We start from the raw sequence: 16,470 nt of genomic DNA, 5'->3' as shown, positions 1-16,470 counted from the left end.
GGCAAAATGGATTCTCGTGGATGGAATACACACAAAAAACGTTGATTTCCATTCGAGCCAAAGAGTTTTGATTTTGCCCACGCACCAAACTTTGCAAACTCCTTCTTCTTCTTTTAATTTCCGGCAGACTAGGCATGGAAAGTGCATTGCTGCCTCCCGTCGGTGGAAAAACGACGCGTTTGGTCTTTGCAAACGGAAATAATGTACGTGTCTATTTGCATATAGAGCAGGGAAGTGAGATCTGATCACAAGCGGTTACTCAAGACGCATGTGGAGACACATGTTAATACCAGGTGTGAACTGACATATTCAGAACTGTCTACTTGTGATCAAATCACCCAAGACCATGTTAATGACAGGTGTGAATACAGCCTTAGATTTGACTGTGTGCACAGATTGAGGACGAGCCTGTGGGTGTCAGCAGCTTTATGTTTGTTGGATGGTTTGATTTTCCGTCCTGTAAAGCACTATTTAAATAATCGGCTCTATCACCTGCTTCTTTGTTCAAAAATCTCAGTCAGAACTCCTTCCTGTTTAGTGGATGAATTGAATTAAACAGAAAGAAAGAAAGAGAGTCAAATACAAGTGTATAGAGCTCTACATCTCTGTGTGTGGGGGGGGGGAAGGGGGGGATCTATATTCAGCACATTATCCTCGGCAAAATAATGAATCACACCCACACACACACACACACACACACATATTTACAGGAACATTAAAACACACAGTAATTTCATTTCATACATGCAGGAGAGAGATTCGGGATATTCAGGATGCTGTTGTTGTTTATTCATGCTGGTTGAATGCATTCCGTGTGTGTGTGTGTGTGTGTGTGTGTGTGTGTGTGTGTGTGTGTGTGGTGAGTCACAGATCAGTTGAGTGGGATGTTTACAAACCCCCAGGCACTCTCTCTCTGTTGACACATAATGCAGCCACTGACATATGCATGCTGTGATTCCAGTGTGTGTGTATGTGTGTGTGTGTGTGTGTGTGTGTGTGTGTGTGTGTGTGTGTGTATGTGTGTGTTAATGCATTGACAACATTTGACAGTAATCTATGAAATGAGACTTCAGCTGCATCTCTTCATCCTCTTCAAATGTCTCTCAGGAAATGATCGTGATTGTGAAGATGTCGACGACGCTGAAGATGAAAACTGTGATGGTGAAAAATATGATGGTTTTTGAAGAGGACAATTAAAGATCTATTTTAGCTCGCAATGCAACCTAACCACAAGGTCCACGTAGTAGCTGTTCTGGAGCTTTCGATCGTATCACATGATCTTCATCAGCAGGTGGAGTTTGCCCAGTTCTCATAAAACTTCAGATGTTCGGAGCTCAAAAGTTGGGAATAAAAATCAGTCATGACCAACAAATCTCAATTCTTTCCTTTTCTATTCTAAATTGATGGTATTCATAATGATGACGATGATGAAGATGAAAAATCAATTATGGTACATCCTCTCAAAGTCCTTAAAGGAACAGATTGATTTGATTTCCTTGCTGAGATGAAAAGATCAAAACCACTCTCACATCTGAACAGTAAATAGGAAGCCAGATCCGTCAGCTGGTTAGATTAGCTTAGCATAAAGAGTGGAAACAGGGGGAAACAGCTAGCCTGTCTGTAGAAAAGGCCCCAGAGTTACAAATTAGTGTTATTAAGTACGGTCGCCCATATGGTGCTTCTATGTCTACTGTTAGAGAAATTCTATTGGGTGAGTCAGCCCACATGCTGGTGGTATATCGTAATTGACGCCACGTAGTTCAAAGCAGTGTGCTTGGTCAAGTGATGGACTACAGTTGTGCAGTGCAGTAACTTTCATTAAAAGTGATCTGTGGGTGACTCCCACAGTACCTTAGATGGGAACAAAACCAGATAAGGATGTAAACTGGTGGAAGCAGGATTGACAAGCAGAAGTGACGCTGTGTGATTCAACGTTCAACTCCCAGTTCCCAGCAGATGGATACAGAGACAGAACTTCTCTCAGAAAGAAACACAGATAACTAATGGACGAAGGGCCAACTGTTGTACTAATTAATTGCCAAGGTTGAATATTCTGTGTTCAGACTACAAAGCAATAGGCTACAAGTCATTTTCATTGGAAGGCAGCGACGTGAAGCTACAAACTGACACCTGACACTAGTTGCTGCAGGATGGGCAAATCAAAGTTGAGCTGGCATCAACTTTTTTCAGCACTCAAATGATGTGGTGAAGCATCACCCAATCATGCATTTCTGTTTTATCATTTCCACTCCCCTTCTCTCTCCTCACAATTCCTGTTCTGCTCCGTCTAAAAAATGGAATAAAAACTGATTCTTGCCTTTATCTAGTTCCCTGTGCTATTTAACCCTACCCTTTTCATTTACTGTGACACTAACAAAAAAAATGCGGCTTGGCAGAGCGTGGCAGCTATTGCGTACCAGGTAGTACCAGGTATGTAACATACATTTTAAACGCACAATGGCTAGCTCTGATACTGTGTTATTTAATAATACATGTTTACTAGCTAAGATAATCGTAAATTAATATGTGTACTTCAAAACATGTTCATACATTTATTACCTGTTGTTAGTACTGTTGAGAGTGTTTTATGGTTGAGCTAAAATATGAAGTAGCTAAAGTCAAGTATTTTTACCTGTATTGCTATTGAGGCTTTGCTAACTTAGTGACAGAACATAGCACACCTGTAGGTAGCATCCTGTGGGTTCATCAGGATTTAACACATATCATAAATAACAGGAAGTGTTATGTCAACATTAGCAGTAACTAAACACATGGTTAATATGTCAGTTAATAGTCATATTCGTATCACTCCTGATTATTGTTTATATTAGGATTGGTAATATTATGCATATTACTGCATATGGGTGAAATTAATGTATACTTATGTTATCTTTCATTCAGTTGCATTTTGTTATTCTTTCTCTTTCTAAAAACCACAACCAGACATAAACACCCAACTGTGAGTCAAGTCAATTTTATTTATATAGCGCCAAATCACAACATAAGTTATCTCAGGGCACTTTTCATATAGAGCAGGTCTAGACCGTACTCTTTAATTTACAGAGACCCAACATTCTACTTTACATTTTACTGAAGTTCTTTTGATCTTTTTGTGGCGCTGCAGGCTGATGTGGGCTGTTCTGAACTTGTATATCCTGACTGACAGTGATCGGTAGTTTTCCACTTTATTTGTAGTCAAGTTTCCATCTAAATGTAGCACATTTAACATAATTTACAGAAAAATCATCAAAAGAAAATGTAGTTAATGCTTGTTTCCATTCACTCTTATTGTGTGAATATTAGAAGATAAACAGTTGGTGACGCTAATTCTCCAGTCGGTGCCATTAAACCATTGCAGAAGAAGAGGACACAACAAGATAATGTCATTAAAAGAGTCAAAGCTCAAACGATGGAAAACCATGTGGAAAACATCATGGAAATATAACATCTCTGTTTGTTTCATGTAATCATCTGAGGAAAGTTACAGACTCCTCATCGCTCCACACAGATCTGTTTTCTTCTCTTCTGTGACATTTAATTCATGTACGTCATCATTTATTCACTAAATTGTTTTTAGCCACACCAGTGGCAAGGCATTATGGATGGCGGTGTCAGTCTGTTGGCCAGTTTTCCGCCATTTTGTCCAGACTGAAATATCTCAACAACTGTTGGATGGATTGCCATGAAATGTTGAGCAGATATTCATGTTCCCCAGAGGATCAATCCTACTGACTCTGGTCATCCTCTGACTTTTCCTCTAGTGCCACTATTTCTGTTTTTAGTGAAATGTCTCAACAACGATTGGATGGAATGTGATGAAATTTGGTTCATACATTCATGTTCCCCTCAGGATGAATTGCAACAACTTTGCTGATCCGTAAACTTTTCATCTAGTCTTGTCATAAAGTCAAAAATTTAAGCAATCCAATACTTTGGTTTATGTCCAAATATCTGCAAAACCAATGACATTCCCATCAGCCTCAGCTGTACTTTGTACTTAGTGAAAATTAGCAAATGTTGGCTTGCTAATATGCTAAATAAGGATAACATCTTAACATTATACCCATTAAACATTATTTTTAGTCTAGTTTCTTACTTTTGAAAGTGTATTTGTATTGAATACGGATGTGTCTGTTTCAGTGCAGTCAGTTGCTTCCCTGAACTTTTTTTTATCAGTGCATTAGGTGACAAGGTGGTGCTTCATCAGTAAGGTTATAACCATTTAAACTCTTTAAATTTCACATAAAGTTTATTTAAACACAGTATGATATTATCATGTAGGTATTCTGGTTCCAATACTTCATTAAAGCTATATCATTTTCACACTGAGTGAAATCTTGAGATCTTGATATTATTTTATACACATTTACCCAAATTCAGTAGTAAAACATTTGGTATTTTTGTAAACATGAATTTAAAGATAAAATTGAGTGGGCTTTAAATGTTCTCCCACACATGATGAATATATAAATATTTACCACCAGAAATGTTAAATGACAATCATTTAATAGAATTTGAATTGAATAATTAGTGAATGATAAGCTGTTATGAATTTTGTCTAAATAACTGCAGGGAGTGTCTCTCTCTGACTGTACCTCTGTTTGTCTCGCTCTCCATATTGAGGTCAGTCTCTGCTTTTTGTCTCGTAGCCTGCAGAGACCCATTCTTCCACTTCACTGCTTCTTTTCCTCCACTCCCTCCTCCATCCCTCACTCCACAGCTCCACGGGGAGGAAAGATGGCTGCTTGTCATGTTGACGGCTGTCAGTTAATTGTCCTTTATGAGGCTGAAGTCATTAACAAGCTTGTTAGTGAGGAATTCTGTCTGTTTAACAAGTTTAAGATGCGGGGTTAGGGTCAGTGAGTGTGTTAATTTGATTGTATGTTAGTTTTTAGTTATTTAGTTATGTCATTTTAATAAAATAACAGTTGAAAAGGAGGGGGCGTTACTCCCTATGAGTATAAAATAATGAAATAGATGGCAAAGCTTGTATTAATATCAAATTACGGATAGAGTTTCAAGCTAGAGGCTCAACTCCAGATGTTCGATCCATTGTTTTGTTACACTGGTTTGATCAAGTGGTTCATTACAATGGTTTTATCCAGTGGTTTGTTATAATGGTTTGATCCAATGGTTTATTCCAGTGGTTTGTTACAATGCTTTAATCCAGTGGTTCATTACAATGGTTTGATCCATATGTTTGATCAAGTGGTTTGATCCAGTGGTTCGCTTTAACGGTTTCCTCCAGTGGTTTATTCCAATGGTTTGATTTAATGGTTTATTCCAATGGTTTGATCCAGTGGTTCATTACAATGGTTGGATCCAGAGGTGTATTCACAGGGTTTGATCCAGAGGTGTATTCACAGGGTTTGATCCAGAGGTTTGTTACAATGGTTTGATCCAGTGGTTCATTACAATGGTTGGATCCAGATGTTCGATCAGTTGGTTGGATCCAGTGGTTCATTACAATGGCTGGATTCAGTGGTTTGTTAATGGTTTCATTATTTCCTCCCACCTCTTGTGCCTGAGTTGTTTACTTTAATTGTTGTTCTCTTTCTTTTTCTGTGAATTGTTTTTGTGTTTTTGTATTGCTTAATAAAAGGCAAACAAACAAAACATTTTTATACTGGATCAGAACTAGCAGCAAGAAGGTCAAAGGTTGTGGCATCCTGACACAGAAACAACTGAGCTTGTTACCTGTCAGTCAGCCATGTACTGTATACTTTTTTGGTAATGTTGGTGTGACATCACCTTCACTGCTTTGTTCTCTATTTTAACTCAAATTAAAGGCTGAAAATTGGTAGAATTCCCCTTTAATCCACAGCAGGGTGGAGCGGGGGGTAAATTCCTCAGAGGCGAGTCAGTACAGGAACAAGAGCCTTCAAATACCTGTATGTGTGTGTGCGGTTTCCAGGATGATATGACTGCAGGTTCATTATTGTAAGACACATCAGCAGACTGAACTGAAACACTTTGAAATGTGTCTTTACAGTATATATATATTTTTTACTTTATATTAATGTATTTTATCTCTATTATGTCTAGAGATGAAAAACACAAGTTGATTAGAAGGAGAATGGTTGGGGAATCATGTGTTTCTGTATTTGTAGACTTTGTTTCTGTGTTCCAATTATGAATTGTTTCATTAAAAGCTACTTCTTATTGCCAACTTTTAAAGCTGGGATTCTCACCATTGGGGTCAGGACCACACTTAGGGTCAGAAAAGATTGTACAAGAGATAAATTATATTTCATTTATCATTTACAATCAAAACTGTGGTCGACACAGAAGAAGAAACTGTTGACATCATAACAATGCCATGATTGCTAGAAATACACATTACTTTTGAGTTTTGCAAATAAGGATTTTGAAGGTCTTTGAACACCACAAACCAAATAACACTCATCGTCATTGTGACCTATTGTGGTGAGCGACAACTGATCCTCAGAAAATCACACTAAGACCAAGAAAGTTGTGTTTGTTTTTTAAAATGTACGCTTTGCTCTTTTATGTTTTTTTTTTTTATAAAATACAAATGTTATATTTTGTCAGTAGTGGTAAAGTGTTTGAAAGACCAGTATAGAGAATGAGGTTAGACGGTTTTTAAGTGGCTGACTTCTTATTAACAACTTGTTTAAAAAGCTGTCAGGACCACACACTGTTTTACCCTTCAGGGCCTTCAATTTGCTTGCAGTTGGTTATGTGACGGTAAAATTTAGTGGCCAGAGTCTTGATTAACTCTATCTCCATACACTAATCTGTAATTTGTTCCCATGGCATTCCCAACACAAACTTTTTACCTATTATAGACCAGCTGGTGCAGGTGCAGGTGTCATGAAGGAAAAAAATAAATTATTTATGCTCCTGTGTGCACAAACTGATTTGTCCTCTGGAATTACTTAATTTGGGCTCCAAATTAATAATTCTTGTCCATGAATTAACAGAACATGATAACAAAAGGGTAACGAGATATGATAATTATACCTTGAAACTATATCAATTTGTCAACTGTCAAGATATTTTGCTGTACCGTTAATACCAAAGTAACCATCCCTTTGACATTTCTGGGTGTGTTAGGCATTTTGGGGAAATAATGCTGGGGTTTTTATGATCTTTGCATCAATTAGGTATGTCAAGTTATGTCAGGTATTTAATTTGCTGGTGTACCCAAAAACAGGCATTGCTTGCCACACCAAGCAATTAGTAGACCTAATAAAATTGCAAACACTTTGCAATGTGACCCCAGTGACAGTGGACAGTTTTTCCATGGGTGTACAATTAATAGGAATGTTCAAATTAATGTGAACTCTAATTAGATTGCTGACTAGCTAGAACGTTAGTTTAGCAGTTTACTAATGTTGCATAGCAACCAAAGGCAGCTGGGAACTACTTTCCTTTAAATGACCCTTGTAATGTAATTGTTATTTAATAAAACTGTTTCTTATTGGATTGTGTCCATAATTTCTATATTGTAATAATTGGCAACTGTTTTATAAAAGCAATATCTCACTCCTGGCAGTGTGGCTGACAAACCCCTCCAATGTGATATAATCACAATATACCACAGCCAGTGGTGAGATATTGTTTATATACCATGCCTTTTGTATAGATACTTTTTTCTCTCACCTACTATTTTTTACCATAACACCATGACAAAGTCCTTGTATGTGCAAACGTACTTGGCAAATCAATCAATCAAACTTTATTTATATAGCACCTTTCAAAGAAATCAAATGCAATTCAAAGTGCTTTACAAGCGACTGATAAAACGTTGGATGTAAAAAATGGATTTGGAGACTAATGCTAAATAACCAAAAAGCAAAAAAGTTAATTGAAAAAGACAACAATAAAAGGTGGGTAGTTAAGATAACAAAATATAACACAAGCGATAAGAATAATAAAACAAATAAATTATGAAATACTACGCAAATAAATAGATTATAATAAAACAGTGAAATGTTAATAAAATAAATAATAACGATAAACAGTAAAATGTCAATAAAACAAAATAGAATAAAATAAATAGTAATGATGGTGATAAATAAACAAAGTATACAGGTAATAAAACCATAAAATCATAAAACACTTAAAATGCACAAATGACTTAGCTAAGATAATTAACGATGTTTGTTAGTAATTTTGTCAATTTAAGCGCCATCTGTTGAGAAAATGGAGCGTCAGATGGGATAGGATCATGAAAGTGGCGGGTTCGGGATCCAACGGTCGAGTGGTACCCCGTTTGGCTCGCGGGCTCCTTCACGGTCATCACGTCACTCTCTCGCTCCCTCTCTCTCGCGCTCCTCCAGAGACCACGGCGAGGCTCGAGGGGTAGAGTTACAGCGGGGGGAGGGGGTCGAGAGACACACACAAAGAGAAGGAGAGAGAGAGAGAGAGAGAGAGAGAGAGAGAGAGAGAGAGACAGAGAGAGAGAGAGAGAGAGAGAGGCTCGCGTGCCTGTGTGAGCAGCGGAGGGAGGTAGGAGCTTAAGCTAAAGCTAACTAGCCATGTTGCTGTCGCCGCTGCTGCTGCTCCTCCCGCTGCTGCTGGTGGTGTGTGTCTGCTAGCGGGCCGCCCTGGACTCCATATCCGCCCTGAGGTGCATCATGCCCGGCTGGAAGAAGAACATCCCGGCCTGTCTCCAACCGGACCAGGAAGGAGGTAAGACCGGACCAGACCGATCCGTTCATGCTCACACCGACCGGCGAGTGCGTCCCTCTCTCTCGGTGTGCGTGTGTGTGTGTGTGTGTGTTAGTACATACCTGTGTGTGTGTGTGTGTGTGTGTGTGTGCGTGTGTGTGTGTGAGCGCGTGTAGTAATTATCGCCGGTGCAATCTCTCGCGCAGCGTGGTTTGGCGCCGCCGGTAGAGCTCGCACACACGGCGACTGTCTTGAAATTAGTGAAAGTTGATACCGTGTGTGTGTGTGTGTGCGCGCGCGTGTATGTGTGTGTGTGTGTGTGTGTTGTCTCGTGTTAATCTGACGCAACGGGTGAGGTTACAGTGACGTTACGGTGATTTAACGTTACAGGCTACTTGTGTGCTCGCTGACGTGTTTATTCATCATTAAGAGCAATCACCGGTGACCGGTTACCGAGCAGCGTGAGTGGAGATAGCAGGGCTGCTAATAGGCTAACCAACGGTTAAACCGGGGCTGGTCAACAGAGGGTCTGCCCTTGTGTGTGTGTGTGTGTGTGTGTGTGTGTGTGTGTGTAACGACCACCTTCACCGGGCTGCAGGCAGTCGCAACCCCGGTGTTTACTGGTGTTACGGTAAAATGTGTGACCCCACAGTTTGTGTGATGTTGGAGGGTCAAGTGTGGAAAAAGCGTCCTGTTTTTTTTTTTTGTTTTTTTGTTTGACTAAAAATTGACTGGTGAGTTAATGCTCCACCTTGGCCACCAGTTTCTGCTCTCACAGACGTCAAAATGTGTTAGTGTAACGCTTTGTTGGCAGCACATAGCAGCGCCTCTTTCTGTTTTCACAACACCCCTCCATCAATATAACACAGTACTGTACAGTGGAGGTGTAGTATGTTAATACTACTGTTGTACTTTGTTGTATAATATTGTTTTGTATGGTAAACTATGGAGAGATACAGTATTTTTGGTTTAATATGTATTGCACAGTCAGTGTTGATTATCCTCATTTAGTCTCTCATTAGGGTTGGGCGATGTCTACCGATGTCCACAGTGAGACATTGCGATGGACGATGTTATCGTATCGTTGTTGTCTACATAAATACGCAGGCCACCTGTGCGGCTCCTATTGGAGTCCTTGTTTCTGTTGCTGCGGTGGATTGAGTAGGCTGCCTGCGCGATTGCTGCGTTCGGGACTTATGTAATTAGCCAGGTTTCAGTAATAATCATCCAGCTATCCTGAGTGGGTGTTTGCGATGATAAATCTAATGTCAGCTCATGGCGTTGGCGATGAAGAGGCTGGGTAGCGGTGGTCTGTGAGGGGTCTTCCTTAACCTTGCTAGGATACCGGACCGGCATCCTCGCTTCTGTCTCTGTTCTCTCCGCCATCTTCGACGGCTGCCGCTGGGTATGGTAATCCATGGAGACGCTGATTCTCTTGCAATCTGCAGTGGTATCTGATGGGAGTACTGGAAGGCACTCGTGGTGAAAAATTGGTCTCTTGTTGCGATATGTAGAAGTTTTTCCTGACTGTAGAAGAATGGTGGTGGTACGATGGTGAAGGGAGCAGTGGTCAATGACTGACAGCCATCAGCACAACCCTATTGCTCATATATAATACTCAATTTCACATTTGATGCTTTTACATTGATGATTAGAGCAGCAACAATTGGGCAGTTAATGAAAATTAATTGTTAGCTATTTTATTAATCGATTAATTGTTTTGGATCTTTTTTTTTTTTAAAGAAAAAATGTGAATATTTTCTGGTTTCTTTAGTCTCTATGACAGTAAACTGAAAATCTTTGGGTCGTGGACTGTTGGTCGGCACAAAACAACATTTGAGGACGTCACCTTGAACTTTGGGAAACAGTGATTGATATTTATCACCTTTTCTGACATTTTATAGACGAAACAACTAACTGATTAATTGAGAAAATAATTGCCAGATTAATCGGTAATGAAAATGATCATTAGTTGCAGCCTCATTGATGATTGCATTTCCAGTCTAATAAAGAAGCTGACGACTGTTTCAGATTTTGAATAGAGTTACAAATAAATGATTAATGTCATAATCAATTAGTCTTCCGAATATTTATTTAATTAATAGTTTGGTCTGTAAAAACATGGCAGTTTCCAAGAGCCCAACGTAGCGTCATCAAATGTCATGTTTGTACGACCAACAGTTTCAATTCAATTTACCATAATGTAAGATTTAAAAAAAAGCAGCAAATTCTCAAAAACTGAAACCATCAAATATTTGGCCTAAACAATTTATTGATTATCAAAATAGTTGCCAATTAATTTTCTGTCAGTCAACTAATTCATCGACTAATGATTGGAGCTCTAATTTAGAAGTTTATGAGGAGAGCTGCAACTATTGGTTGATTTACAGAAAGATAATTGGCAATATTTTGATAATCTATTGATTTTTAAAGTGATATTCCAAGTTAAAATGCCAAAAATGATCTGATTCTGGTGCCTCAAATGTGAATATTTGCTTGTTTTCTCAGTCTTCTGTAAATATATTTGGGTTTTGAACCGTTAGTTGGATAAAACAAGACATTTGAATATGTCAACTTGGTTTTTAGGAAATTCTCAACATATTTTGACCAACTTTGGGCTGGGCAATATATATCGATATTATATTGATATCGTGATATGAGACTAGATATCATAGAGTTTGGATATCATAATATTGTGATATGATATAAGTGTCGTTTCCTGGTTTTAAAGGCTGCGTTACAGTAAAGTAATGTAATTGTCTGAACTTACCAGACTGTTCTAGCTGTTCTATTATTTACCTTTACTCACTTAATCATTATATCCACATTATTGATGATTATAGTCATCCCTACAATATTGTCGCAATATCAATATCAAGGTATTTTGTCAAAAATATCCTGATATTTGATTTTGTTCATATCACCCAGCCCTAACCAAATTATTAATTGATTAATTAATGATATAATTTGCATATGGATTGATTAGTTGTACCGCTAATTTGGATATTTCTGAAATATGCTGTAAAGTAGATTTGAAGCATGTTTCACAAGACACAAACCCTGTTTTCTTTCTAATCTTGTACAGACAATGTGAATCTATGTGGAAATATAAAATTAGAGAAAACTGGATGCAGATGAATCAACCTGATTTTTTTGAAAAAGTATTGATTAAACCACACAGTCCAAGTAGAACAAAACCAGACATGTCATCACTCATCTAAACTGTACTAGTGTAGTAATTCTCCTTTTACATGTGGTGTCAGATTCAGCAAACCATTTTTAGCTCACATTTAAAAGGTTTGAACTTTACATGACTGCCACCAAAGAATGAGGACACTTAAATAGGTAAAATAGAAATACGGCTTCTTCAAAACCATTTTGTATGGCACCAATGATTGCAATGATAATAAATAATAAATAATAAATAAGGATAAAGAAGTCCTTTAAGCGGCAACGTGTCTCATGACTTTCACTCGGTGAGGCAAATCGGTGAAAGCTTCCTAATGCTTTTACAAGCCAGCAAGCTCCAGTGATGGTGAGATTCTCAACTGTCCAGACAGTCTGAGAGAGAGCGTGGGATTGACCCGTTGCTGACTTTAACAAGCAGCAGATTGGATAGCGGGTAACAATTATCTATTTTTGGAAGGTTAGGACTACATTTCAATGGCTTGTGACACCTTAAAATTAATTTACACAGCTCATATGTCTACAATTTGTCACCAGTTTCTCCAAAGAGTGATGATTTCCTCTCAGATTGTTTCATTTAAATACTTTTTAAAGCTGTGAGAGGCAAAATTATTCATGAATTCATAAGAGAAAGAGCAGAGCGTCTGAAAAAACAAATTGATTTTGTGTAGCAGAAATATGGACTGCAACTAAAGATTATTTTCATCACCAATTAACCATTATTATTTCTGGCAGCCTGATATGATGTATTAAAATATCTTTTTTTTTTTTTTTTAAAAATCAACACAAAACTCAAAAGATATCCAGTTCATGATCATATATGACAAAGACAAGCATCAAATCGTCAACTTTTAGAAGCAGAAAACAGGAAGTTTTTGGCATTTTTGCTTGAAAAACAACTGGAATGATTAGTTGATTATCAAAATAGTTGCACTTGTGATTATTGAGTTAATAATCCATTAATCGTCTGATAGTTGAAGCTCTAGTTGTTGCCCCCTGTGTTTCTGTGTTGAGTAATATTGAGGTTATTGTGAGTCCAGTATACTGTACGTAAGGGGATGTTAAATGTTTTCTTCAGTCCCCGAGGCTGTTATAAAATATATTAGTGTTGATTTGGTGTTGAGCAGTAAACCTGTCTGTAGTGCCCATGGAGAGATAATAAATAATCTTCAGGTGTACAGCACACAGCTAAACCGTCACAGTGCTGCGCAGTGGGGTGCTAGAAAAATGACAATACACTAAAATGTTAAATACTAAGAGCCGTACAGTGAAACATGGAAAAACAGCTGTACAGGGAAAAATATACAGTACATGAAAGAAACACCAGACAACCAAAGGCAAAGAGAGTAAAAATAGACAACAGGTAAATAATAGATAGACAAACCATAAGAGACACCGTACTACTGTAGTAACATCTATCAGGTTTATTTGTATAGACTGATGTCATGTGCAGTGTCTCAGTGGGTTTTAGTTCATGATATCTAAAAAGAAAAGGAATTAAATGTTAATGCACAAGTTAAAAAAAAAATACAAAATTCAATAAGAGATCACCTGCAGTGTGGTAGGAGATGCAATATTGAACAGAAAATTGTGACTTGTATGTTAATTAGTCAGATTTTCTCTTGACTCTGGGACGCAGTAGCTCATTTTACTTCATCTCACCTTTAGTGTAGATTTATAAAGTTATTATTTGTAGGTAGGACTGAGAAATATCTACAGCAGCGTGCAGAGAAATCTTGTTCTCAGACGTATTTTAATAAGATATAATTTCATTAATTCATGACAATTAATCATGATATTGATTTCATGTGAACTACAGCAGTGTATTGCTGCCGCTACGACATAAACGAAACTTTTCAGGTAATTACAAGATATTTTTCATGTTATTCTGAGATAATCCGTTTTTACAAGACACGTTTCTTGTTTTAATGACACATAACTTTATCTTGTTATATCACAAAACTTTACTGTTATTTCTCAAGTGAACTTATCTCATTAAAACAAACTCTTCTCCTTGTAACACAAGTTATAACAAGAAACGTCCATACGTCGTTAAAACAACAATATAAACCAATCATTTTCACTATATTTTAGCTGATGTAGGCTACAATATCGTCTTTTTTGGCACTGACAGGATCTCTTTGTGGTTTTTACGACATATAGAACTTAACATGTAATAACGAGAAAACTTTTTTTTTTAATGAGATACGTTCATTTTGTGAACTAAGGAGAAAGTTTTGTGATATAACAAGATAAAGTGAGATGTTATTACAAGAGAAATGGTGATGATAAAAGGTCATAATAACATGAAAAATTTGTTATATCATGAAAAGGATTTTAATAAAATGAGAAATGTTTTCTCATTATAAACTACTAAACTTATAAACCGCCGTAGATATCACCTGAATATAGAAGGATGGACTGTAGGAACTTTATTGTCCACACTGTGGGAAATTATCTTTGGTTTCACCACACAGCTCAAAAAAACAACACAAACAACTGACAACACAGGACACAGCATCAACGACATTATTTAATATACATAAATACAGTAGAAAATAATTGAAATGCAGAAATACAGTAGAAAATACAGTACAATAAAATAAAAGATGACAATCAATTGTCACATTTATCTCAATATTGTTTAATGAAACAATTATTAAATCCGTCTGTGCACAAGATTCTCATTAATTATTTGTACTGAAAAATAAACAGTCAGGCTTCAACGTTAATGTTTTTTTCACTCGCCTTGTCGGGCAAGTGGGTCAGAAATCTACTTGCCTAAAGTCAATTTTTACTTGCCCCTATACAAATGTTATCAAATAACAACAGATACTAAAGTTAATTGTCATGTTTAGTCTTTATTTAAGTAAATGAAACAGGACAAGTGTCATAGATGTGAAGCTACAAACATTCTTGCATATAGAAAATGTTATGACTCTTCCCCTAAATTACACTGAACACTAAACTCTTTTTATGAGCCCAGTTTCTTTCAAATAAAGGAATAGACCCGATGGCAAATACATTATTTAGACTCATTTCTTCCACTCCAAGCTTCCTGATTTCCCTCTTTTTAATGTTTCTCGTTCTCGACAGTATTTATGGCAGTGAAAAATTACACGTTCCACTGATTCCTCTATTTGACAGAGCTCATATAATCCTGAGGGATGTTTGTTTCACGCATCACACTACTAGCCTACTCGACTCCTGATTGGCCAACGGCGCGTGCCAATAATCTCCGATGCGTGCGAGGAGAAGAGGCTACGATGTGCGCCGGAGAATGAGAACATAATTTATGATACGACGATGATCGAAAAAAAATGATTGAAACATTTTTTTATTTTATTAGCCCAACGTGGCATTTTACTTGCCCCGGCCAATCGGGCAAGCCTTCTCGTTGACCCATGATGACAGTACATCATAAGTTATGATAATATTTATGTACCACAACACTTCCCAGAACACTTAAGGTATTTGTTTGCTAAAACAACACTCAGGGTAAACTATGCCGCCCTTTAAAGTATCTCAATATGATAAAAAAAAGATTTGAAAAACACTTTTATGGCTTCTGAACTCATTAACTTAAGCTGGATCTGTTAGAGTGACATTATTTTAACAAACGCTGGTGTAACAGACTGCTGCGCCTGAAACAACAGATGCTCTACATATCCTTTATTTTCAAGAGCAACGTGTATGAAGAAATTCATTTACTGTATACATATTGATAAAATTAGGTCAGTTAGAGTGCCATAATCTCGTTGGATTTGGTTATTCTTCGATTATTGCGGGCATCTCAGACTGTCACGCCTCATGCTTTCCTCCACTCAGACTCTCCATCGTTTGCCCAAATCAGGATTATCTTCCTCCAGTATCTGACTCCAAACTCCAGGCTTGTAAATATTCCTACAGAAACCCCGCAGAGAAAAACCCTACAGCGCTACAGGCAGCTTTTTACAGCATGCTGATGATGACAGCGTCAGGTTCGTGACCCTGACTTCTTACCTGGCAAGTCCAGAAGGGACCAGCACCTGTCTCCCTTCAGGCCACAGTGAAACTCTGAGCTGTGGCCAGACCTCTGCTGTCTGCTGCTCGACAGGAGTGTCCTTCCTGCTGAAGTCCTCACAAACACCAATCAAAACTGTGGCCACGTTCGTCCAGCCAGTGTTTGAAACTGCAGCCTGTTTGTATTGTATTAAATATCGAATAGAGAATTGTTGTCTGTTTCTTGTTATTCTGTTAAATAAATGATCAATCTTTTAGTCCAGTGGTTCCCAACCTTTTAGCTTTTTATGCTTGCAAATTGGGGCTTAAACTACTGTTTTTCATTATTATTATTATTATTATTATGAATTAATCATAATTTCTTGATTAATCAGTTAATTGTTTCATTCATAAAGTGTCACAAAAAAGTGAAAAGCTGTATTTTTGCTAACAAAGAAAGATGAAGGTGTTACTCCCTTAGATGCATGCTTCTTCAGACAGACTTTGAATCTGAAGAACTGCCTGCAAGTCAAACTCCAGGGCTTCAACCTGCTCTGACGCTTCATTTGCAATGTTTTTTTTCTACCTTGCTGATGTTGGTTCGTCGCACACGCCCATAAATGGCTGTTCGTTTTTGGTGCTTGGTCACTAAGGTTGTTGCTAAGG

The 16,470-nt window shown here is 37.7% G+C and overlaps 1 protein-coding gene across 1 annotated transcript in view; it reads left to right on the top strand.

Annotated features, from left to right (window-relative positions):
• The first annotated feature begins 8,040 nt into the window (after positions 1-8,040).
• Positions 8,041-16,470, top strand: part of grip1 (glutamate receptor interacting protein 1) — a 72,986-nt gene continuing 64,556 nt past the window's right edge. Inside the window, exon 1 of the mRNA XM_044343673.1 lies at positions 8,041-8,658. Within this exon, the coding sequence (XP_044199608.1) occupies positions 8,604-8,658 (55 nt within the window). The 5' untranslated portion in view covers positions 8,041-8,603. The remainder of the gene's footprint in view (positions 8,659-16,470) is intronic.

Source organism: Thunnus albacares, chromosome 23, assembly GCF_914725855.1.
Source record: "Thunnus albacares chromosome 23, fThuAlb1.1, whole genome shotgun sequence".
NCBI classification, from domain to species: domain Eukaryota; kingdom Metazoa; phylum Chordata; class Actinopteri; order Scombriformes; family Scombridae; genus Thunnus; species Thunnus albacares.
The sequence above is the reverse complement of the archived record's forward strand: the minus strand, read 5'-3'. Positions and strand labels throughout refer to the sequence as shown.